This window comes from Acyrthosiphon pisum, chromosome A1 (assembly GCF_005508785.2).
Source record: "Acyrthosiphon pisum isolate AL4f chromosome A1, pea_aphid_22Mar2018_4r6ur, whole genome shotgun sequence".
NCBI classification, from domain to species: Eukaryota; Metazoa; Arthropoda; class Insecta; order Hemiptera; family Aphididae; genus Acyrthosiphon; species Acyrthosiphon pisum.
The window spans coordinates 167,738,876-167,748,892 of NC_042494.1; the positions used below are offsets into that span (position 1 = coordinate 167,738,876).

Here is a 10,017-nt window from a genome sequence, read left to right on the forward strand (position 1 = left end):
GAACTTTAAATGCTTATAAAAAAAAAATCGTGACTATATATTTCTTTTATTTTTCAATTGCTATTGTAAAAATATATTATGAGCCTTGTATTAAATTTTGAAATCTTAGATATAAAAGGAAAATTTTTTATGAATTTCTAGCATAAAATAATTTACGAATTTTCGTGATTTTTACATAATATGTTGTCAAAATTTGAACTTTAAATGCTTATAAATAAAAATTGTGACAATATATTCCTTTTATTTTGCAACTGCTATTGTAAAAATATGTTAGGAGCCTTGTATTAAATTTCCAAATCTTAGAATTAAAAAGAAAAACTTTTATGAATTTCTGTTTAAGATTATTTGAACATTGCCGTAATTTTTACGTATTTAGTCAAAATTTGAACTTTAAATGCTTATAAAAAAAAATTGTGCCTATGTATTTTTATAATTTTTGAATGGGAGTTAGAACAACATATGTGGACCCTTCTATTAAATTTTCAAGTATTTTGTCCCAGCTAATTTTTTTTTATCAACATTTATAAAAAAAAAATCAAAAAAAATCGATTATTTCAATTGCCTATAAATAGATTAAAAATTAGTGAAATATTTTGAAAATAAAACTATATAAAGAAAATGTCAATTTAAACAACTGGTAAAATTTTCAAGTGTTCATCATTGTAAAATCAATACATTCATCACTTCGTTCAGAATCTAAAATCTGGGCATAGATAATGTTGTCCAAATTCACCCCATGTTTTGTAATAATTAAGATGATTATTAAGTTTGATGAGATCAAGTAACTTAACAATTTTCACATATACCATTTAACACAGATAAATTAACGAGTACCTTACCGAAAAACGCAATCAAATATGTCTATTTGTTGTTTTGCTACAGTAGTTATAAGTTATATAATTTAGAAATCCAAAAATATTATATTTTGTCTTTATCTCCATGACATGTAGGTACTACAGCAATATTATTAATGCAACAAATATAATTTTCTATGGAGGTCATAATAAAGATATTAACTTTTTCAAATTTTACTCAACGTGTATTCTAAAATTATAATATAATTAAAAAAACATGTTGCTGTCTGGAATCACCCCCACATGACCGAAGTCACCCCGTTTACGGTAGTCATTAGTACAAGAATCTTTAGTTCAAACTTTTTAGGGGGCCCTGCAGAAAAATATACATACAATATACCGCACACCTATGGTAGGCATAATACATTCTTAATCGACATAAAAGAGATACAAAATTGAGTTTAGCTTGACAATGTATGTATATTATTTATTTTGTATATTTTATTATTGCATATTTAATTAATTTTTTTATGTTACTAATATTAACAGAAAATTCCTACTTGTGCAGGTCATTTATGGTTAGGTATAATTTGCTTTAAAATAAAAATATTAGGATATTTTAAAAATTATTTAACAATAAATAATGTGAATAATTGATGAAGTTATAGGCATAATGTGCTAGTGTGCAACTCAAACATAATTTTATGAATCTGTTACAAAGCCGTTAAATTTACTTCTTCTTGCATATTTCGTTGATTTTCTTTTACTGGCTGAAGTTCTGCCGAAGCGAAGATGGCATAGAATACTGCCACTGCTAAACTTATTACCGCCACCAAGCAACAAAATTGGACTTGGTTAAGTTTCTATTATCACATAAGATTACGACTATTAAGTATTAACTTTGCTTTATAATATTATTAAAATGTTTCACATTATATAAATCGTATTTACTTCAAAAATCAAAATATTTTTTAAGGTACTTGATGAAAAAACGTTTAATCAGTACCTATATATAAGCACAGTTTATTTTTTTAAACTAATTTTGAGTTCATATTTGGACGAAATTACATATTAAAAAACCTTGAAGAACTATTTTAGTTATTTTGTTGTGATTGCAAATATTATTCATGGGTACTTGAAACTTCTAAAGTATACTATTATATACCTATGATAGTATCACGGTTTGTTATTGATGTATAACGCTTTATAAGCACCTGATGGATATTGTGATATGATTAATTTGGAATTTATTATAGGTCAATTTTTTTCTTTAAAACCATAAATATAAGTATATAATATATCTTACACCTAGATTCTGTCTCCGCTCAGAATCGTTTTTCGTATACAATGATATTATATCATTGAACTCAAGTTTAATACAATCCATTAAACAGTGTACCATTTGTAACCTACTGTACAACAGAGCGACAAACACTTACCCGATTTTTTTGTCCTGTATACAAAATTTCTACCAGAAGGAATGCTTTGATTTCAATTTAGCAAATTGGATCAAGATGGAATTTTTGAAGAGGTAATTTTTTGATTTTCTCCAGAGTTATGTAATGCCAATGGAAAATTATAAAAAATAATAATACAAAATTGTACTCACTGATTGTAGAGCGCAGACTGGCCAGCTGGTACTGTAGCTAAATAAATAAAATTGACATACTCAAGAACAAATAATGTAATGAACAAAATCACACTCCGGTATAAAAATTGACGGTAAGAAAAAATAATATAATGAAAATGATGATTAGCGCCTTGCAGCAAAATAATAAACAACACACCGATTCGCGCACGCCAAAATAAAATGGGTACTTAGGTGACACCGTAGAGCGAACTGTTGGAATGCGGCAACCGTGCTAATCTTTTAGACACCGCACAGTGACCTGTCGGCGGCCGCTATCACATATTAGGTACCTAATATATATTTATGGTTTTTATTAAACTAGCCGATCCCGTGCACTTTGTTGCCCATAAAAATGGCATCTCTTAAAAAAAATATGATTGTTCGACTCCTTTTCGTTGTAACTCGCTGCAGTAAATGTCACTCAGCCACACTGGTAGGCAATTTTCAAAAATTCAATTTGTTGCAAGTTTGTACCTGATATACCGATATAACTAATGGCAACCAATAATAAATAAATACTAATTTCTACCCTAATTCATATCTACACGTCCATAAAACACATACAAAAGAAAAATGGTCAGGTTGCAGTTAGCATGATAGCCGTATAAATGTATAAAATGTACATGTTTATTTTAATTATTAATAATTACTAATTATTTATTAACTTTATCGGACTAGATTTGTTCCTACGACAACCACAATGAATGTAACTTTCCAATTTTTGAAATCGGTCCAGTAGTTTTTGAGTTTATTCGATAAAAAAAAAACAAATCTTTCCTCTATATAATATTAGTATAGATAATAATTCACAATGAATAAACAAAATCAATTTAAATAGTTTATAATATATCCAGGCCCACGGAAAATACGTCATGTTATGCTATTAAATTGTGTTATAAGTTACAACTTACTGTAGAGCGCGGATTTATATGCATTAAAACCCATGACGCAATAACACGTCATGTTAAAACCCAACAAAACAAGCACTTAAAAAATCTTAAATATGCATAAATATATACACTAAAATGTTGAAATGTGAATGAAAGATAAAAATTATGCATAAAAAAATTAGCCAACAATTGTATTGTATGAATTTATTAAAACAATATATTTAAAATTATGGCACACCACTATATAAATACTTTTCTTAATATTTTTTAAAATAATGTCAATGATCAATGGTCATCATTGATATTTTCTTATCTTGGTATACTTTATTATTTCTCTGATTACTCATCATAGACAGCAATATAGGCAATTAAAATTGTAAAAGCCCTTAAAATAGAAAAAACTGAGTATATGTTAAATAATGAAAAAAAAAGAACTCAAAAGGTTTAAATTTTTAAATCGTTAGGCCATGAAACAAGTGTTGTGCTCACTTAGCATATCATCACCAAATATGAAAACTTAAATATGGTATCAATGTCTTATCAAATTAAGGTTGCATCCTTTACTCATCTTCAATTTTCTCAGGAAACAACTTAAGATTCAATGTGTTTATAGTAATTTATCTTAATTACAGAGTACCTATAATGTATTTCTTATTTTCCATAACTCTATAACTGAGTAAAAATAGATGAAAAACATAGGTCGACCGTCGACATAACTTTTTAAACGGCTCTAACTTGATTTTTCAATTGTTTCCTTTTTCCGGTTATATGTGGATACTGGATATATTATATTAATCGATCAGTATAATACACGTCAGATTAAGTTATAAATAGTACGTGGGTTTAAGGGAAATAAAAAACAGGAAAATGCCTTTAAATAATATGTACGATTTAATAAGTGTATTACACTAATATTACAAAGCTTAATAAAATACCAAAGTTTTATTTATTCTTATAACATTTACAAAAAACTATTTAAAATCATAAAAACGTCCTAAAAACCTGAAAAAAATAATCTAAAAAGTTTTTAAAAACAGCTAAATAAAAATTGTATTTCTCAATTCTTTGTTGTGTGAAACAATTTTTTAGAATATTCATTAATTCACGCTCTAATTATAAATAATAATTTCTTATAATGCATTGACGCCGAAGGGGGTGACCATTAACTACTTTATATATATATTTACGTTATTTCAAGGTCGTAACTTGTAGATAATATTATATAGTGTTCTCTAGAAAAAGTCTGTGCACGCTTATGGTAGGCATAATACATTCTTAATATTTATAAAAGAGATACAAAATTGAGTTTAGCTTGACAATGAATGTTTATTATTAATTATGTATATTATAATATTATTGTATATTTAATTAACTTTTTTTGTTACTAATATTAATATTAATATTAACATAATTAATAGTACCCGACGTTGCTACTTTAAAATAAGAATATTAAGATATTGTAACAATAAATAATGTGAATAATTTTATTGATGAACTTATAGGCATAATGTGCTAGTGTTCTACTCAAACATAATTTTATGAATCCGTTACACAGCCGTTAAATTTACTTCTTCTTGAATATTTCTTTGATTTTCTTTTACTGGTATATCCACTGCCCATGGTTGTAGTTCTGCCGAAGCAAAAATGGCATAGAATACTGCCATCGCTAAACTTATTACCATCCCCATGATACATATTTGGACATGGGTAAGTTCCTGTTAACAAATAACCATTTGTATTATACTATTAAAACGTGTTACATTATACAAATCGTATTTACTTCAAAAATCAAACTATATTTTAAGATACTTGGTGCATAACACAAAATAGTGTAAAATATGGTCATCAAGATTCCATAAAGTATACTAGAGTATTGTGGTGCGATATCCAAAAAGTTAATTTCGAAACCTATAAACAATATGAATTATAACAGTATAATAAACGGTTATTAATTTTGTACGTTTCGTGTGTTTTTATACTTACCAAAAAGACTAAAATATGGTATAAAATCAAAAACTAAATACAAAAATGTCTTGTCTAAAAACAAAAAAATGTTGCCCGGAAAAGCTTCCACATAATAAATTATTCCCATTGATACGAAATACAAGCAAGTAAAAATCTTTCTGACGTTGGTGACAGAAAAGCACACTGTTATTTCCGGAATTAATTCGACCAGGACGAAGGTGAGTAACAACAAAATAATTGTGTAATTCTCCAAGAACTGATCATGTTTAAACTATTTTGACAAATATTTGTGTTAGTAAAATGTTGAATGAAGATTTTGCTAAATTGGATATAAAATACATCGTAAGGTTTACATGATGATTACAAAAATACGTACATAATATTCATATGAATTATATGAACTGTTTAAATGAAAGAAACTAGCATAACAAATATATGATAAAACAAGCGCAATGACGGGCATTGAAGTACAAATCGACTTCCAAGGAATGTCAGATATGGTTGGCCGTCTTAAAGAAACAAAATTGGTTCCAGTAGAAAGTGGCGTGGTGTTTGGATCTCTAAACAGTCTGAACAATATAAAACCACGATTTGGGCTCTGAGAACGATCTCCACCGACCGCGATCAACCACAAAACAAACCACGGTATCACAACAATACCTAATAAAGTATATTAATATGTGATAAGTGATTATTATCTATTTAATCTTTCAGTATGACGATTCAAGTATAGTTGTTACCTTGTAGTCCACGTGTGTAGTCAAATTCATAATTTATTTGTGCTTTATAATTAATTACCATCATCCACAATATTATTGGTACGTGACGTAATGACTTTTTATTCAGTGGGACCCAAAATGTATAAATCCTGTGATATGCCGATGCTGCTATGGCCTAGGAAATTATAATTTTCTATATTATAACTTTGTCCTATGAAATTAAACTTCATATTAATAAAGAGTATTATTATTACCAGAGTCAATCTTATACAAAAAAGTGATAAAATATGCACAATCTCGTTCGAGATTTTCATAGCTTCCATAATATGCAATATGAACGATATGATGAACGAAATTCCGAAAACTCTGAACATAAATTAATAAAATTACACGGAGCTATTATTTATAGCTAGGTATATAATTATAATTTTTATGTTTGGTAGGGCTAAGAAATATACATTAATATGTTACTGTTTGCATAACTGACATTGAAATATAGTTTTCCATGTTCAAAAATAGTCTAGGTACTAAGTACTTGGAGGTATCATATCATATTTTTATTTTACATATTTTCGATTTTTAAAAATATTGTACATGATATCCGGGAAATGTTTTGCCGAGACTAGAAAGTGACAATATATTGTCAAATATATTTTAAATATATTTAACATTATTATAAAATTATATTCATTATAGATATTGTATGATGTCATAAATCCTAGCCCCACATAGTATTAATAGTTTTCTAAAGTATAATATGATATTATGATTGATTTCACTTGATTACTTTTGAGCCGAATAAACGGTGGCTAGGACACCACCTGGTATATAACCGATAATCATCCCATAATAAATGTATTTAACCTGTATAGGATTAATTTTAAAGTAGTTATTTTATAATTGTTTTATATGCTGAGCAGTAAGTCAGCAGAAAATATAAAATTAAAAAAAAGTATTTTATTTGATATAATATAGGCACTTACGTTATTACGTTCATCATAAGATTCCATTAAACTAATCATTTGAGACCATTGTATTGTTAAACCTATAATAATACAGTAATAAGACAATCATTTTACACAATTTGTATGACTAATTTTGAATTTTGAATTTACTAATTATACAGCAATATAATATACATTAAAAAATTATCGATTTTAACTATACTAATTTATCACTTTTATATATGTTATAAGTTGGTAACTTGTTTAGGTACATAGATATTATATAAAACACACAGAGTTTAGTTTTTATTAAATTTTGTTTTTTTTTTCGTTCAAAGAGCTCTCTCTTACCTAAAACCTTTCCACCAAAGCTTAAAAACCACATATTGTGTCTCCAGCATCTCTGCACAAGATACAATGTATATTTTAGTCTTTGGGGTATATTTTTATGAAATGATTTTATGATTTACCTATAAACGTGAGCAAAACAATTAAAAATCCTCTATTCCAATATCTAGTTTTCAAACGGATAAACCTGTCGATGAACCTTGACGATGTTTGATTCAGTGGTTGGATTTGAAGCGGACAATTTAATCTACTGGTCGCGATGTCCTCGAGCTCCATCCTCCACGAATTACAGCAAATCAGTTGTCTTACGTTGTATTAGAAACCAACTGCAGTAACTAAAAAGTAAAAATTCGGTTATGAAAATTACATTGGTTGTGGTATATTCCTATTTAAATTACACAATACTATAAGCTACAATAAAAATGATAACTCTGATCTTAATACACTGTTATAATTTAAGTATGAAATAAAAATATAAAGTAAAAATTGGGTTACGCTCTGCTGTACAGTATCCAGACAGCAATTTTTTTGTTTAATAATATTATTATAACATTCTAATAACGAATAATATTAGTATAACGTTATTATAATACTATTATAATATTATCATTACAAAATGCTGTACGGTCGTAGGTGTCTTTAGGAGTCACTTTAATGGATGTGTTAAATTTTCAATTAATAATATAAAATTATTGTATACAAAAAACGCTTCTGAGCGAAGACAATCTGTTAGACTATATAACTAAGCATAATTTATGTTATTTTTTTGATTAAAGTAATTTTTTTAGTATTAGCCAATATAAGCATTAAATTTACAGTAGGCTAAATTATTCAATTTTGGCGGAAAAAATTTGTCTTAAAATGAGATTGTGTGTATAAATAATATTATTACTGTTTAAAATTTATAGGCATCCATGAATAATATTTTTAAATTACAACAAAATAACTAATTCAATAAAACAATAAAAATACACTTTTAATGAAACTTTCAAGTAGTATTTACGGTTTTTAATTACAATAAAATAAGATAATAATAATTGTCGTATGAGAATTTGATAATTTACGGGTAAAAATCCAATTTCTAAATTAAAAAGCTCATAAAAAAATAATTCGACTCTTTATAGTAAACTTTTATTTTTGGTGATTGTAGGAAAACTTATCGGGAATCTTGTATTAAATTTTCAAATCTTATGTAAAGGTACATAAAAAAATGTTTATGAATTTCTAATTCAAAATTATTTAAATTTTTTGTGACTTTCTCAAAATTCTAACTGCAGGCACTCAAAAAAAAATTGATGTGAATTTACTCACAAATTTTTTACTAATTTTCACTATCAAACACATATGATGAACCATGCATAAAATTTTCAATATTTTCACTGAGGGTCAAATATTTATGGTCGATATTATAAAAAACCTGGTATATTGATGTCACTCTGGCACTATGCTGTACAGTATATGTTACAAGTTAAAACTTACAAGTTAAATTTAAATTCAATGATATAGCTGATAAGTTGAATTAATATTATCATGTTTTTTACTTTACCTTGTTTTAAATTTTCTATCTTTAGCTATGCAAGTGGTACATTTTATACATTTTTAACTACACAAAATAAAATCATTTATGAATTTTAAATTTGATAAAATTTATCAGAAATCGAACTCTGAAAGCTTATAAAAAAAATTGTGCCTATGTATTTTTCATATTTTTCAATTTTGTAACAATATTTCAGGAGCTTAGAAGAGCTCAAATGTTTACTCTTTTTGACCCAACAAATAACTTTTTTATTGACATTTATTGAAAAACAATTAAAAAAATTGATAAATGAAAATGTCTGTAAACAGCGTAAAACAGGTCAAAATAGTAATATAAAGAAAATGCTAATATAAACATCTCTATCCCCAATACACCAACTAGATTCGTTTTCCCATAGGTCCAAACACTAAAGATAAAAATCAAAGAATTATTACTGCCCCAAAAGGTGGTGATGGATATAAAAATAAATAAACATAAAAAATACATAACATTATAAGTGTATAAATCAATACATTCATCGTTCAGAATCTCAAATAATAACCTAATCTCAAATTAAAAAAAATAATTGACAATAATCTCATATGGAAATATTATTAAATCAATTAGAAAATTAATATTTAAGTCTATACTGAAAAAACTTTTAAAAGTTCACTTGGTTATTTGCGTGGTAATACTTACAGTTAACGCGCTGCGTGTTTATATGATTTTTTATTCTGAAAAGAAAACAAAAAATAATCTTTTTTACGTCGAAACACACTATGAAGCATATCAATAAAACACTATGAAAATGTAGTATCCCTACCTAGAGGTTTTTAATCGAGTGGTAGAAAAGTTGAAATGCAACTCACGTCGAAGTTCGAAAAAAATAAATGCAATTCCTAGTATTATTATCGACCTAATAGTATAACTAATAAGATAACAGTTTTGGTATACATAGCACCAATAGAAAACTTTAATATTAAATTGCTTTAACTCTGATGAACTGCACTTCCTGGAATACTGTTTTGTTTTTTAGCAGTCGTTACCTACCATAAAAATGTCTTAGTTGGTAGTATTTTATTTGTTCAACAACGTGGTTGATCATTATAAGTTATTATATTATGCAAATATTATTATCATATCTATAGATACCTACTTATCAAAAATGCATTTTTATCAATATGATTTAATTATTATATTATAATATGCGT

General features: G+C 26.7%; 1 protein-coding gene across 2 annotated transcripts; it reads right to left on the reverse strand.

The window, feature by feature from the left end:
* Nucleotides 1-4,182: 4,182 nt before the first annotated feature.
* On the reverse strand, nt 4,183-9,719 carry LOC100159630 (vesicular glutamate transporter 1). Of its 2 annotated transcripts, XM_008188057.3 has the most exons (11): nt 9,630-9,719; nt 9,506-9,540; nt 7,413-7,625; nt 6,982-7,043; nt 6,786-6,862; nt 6,253-6,364; nt 6,020-6,173; nt 5,656-5,939; nt 5,298-5,550; nt 5,095-5,222; nt 4,183-5,029 (listed from the first exon to the last, which is right to left on the reverse strand). In XM_008188057.3, exons 3-11 carry the CDS (start codon nt 7,564-7,566, stop codon nt 4,862-4,864), a joined length of 1,392 nt encoding a protein of 463 aa, XP_008186279.1. In that variant the 5' UTR covers nt 7,567-7,625; nt 9,506-9,540; nt 9,630-9,719; the 3' UTR covers nt 4,183-4,861. The 2 variants fall into 2 exon arrangements, with proteins under 2 accessions (XP_008186279.1, XP_016662575.1); XM_016807086.2 differs by lacking the exons at nt 7,413-7,625; nt 9,506-9,540; nt 9,630-9,719 and adding an exon at nt 7,294-7,364.
* Nucleotides 9,720-10,017: the final 298 nt, after the last annotated feature.

Excerpts from the sequence above, each read along its gene's own strand:
- LOC100159630 (XM_008188057.3), bottom strand. The coding sequence starts at position 7,566 with ATGGAGCTCGAGGACATCGCGACCAGTAGATTAAATTGTCCGCTTCAA. Across the intron at positions 7,044-7,412 it reads TGTTTTGCTCACGTTTATAG|GTTTAACAATACAATGGTCT; the intron begins GTAAATCATAAA and ends GTATTATTATAG. Across the intron at positions 5,940-6,019 it reads CTACACACGTGGACTACAAG|GTATTGTTGTGATACCGTGG; the intron begins GTAACAACTATA and ends ATACTTTATTAG.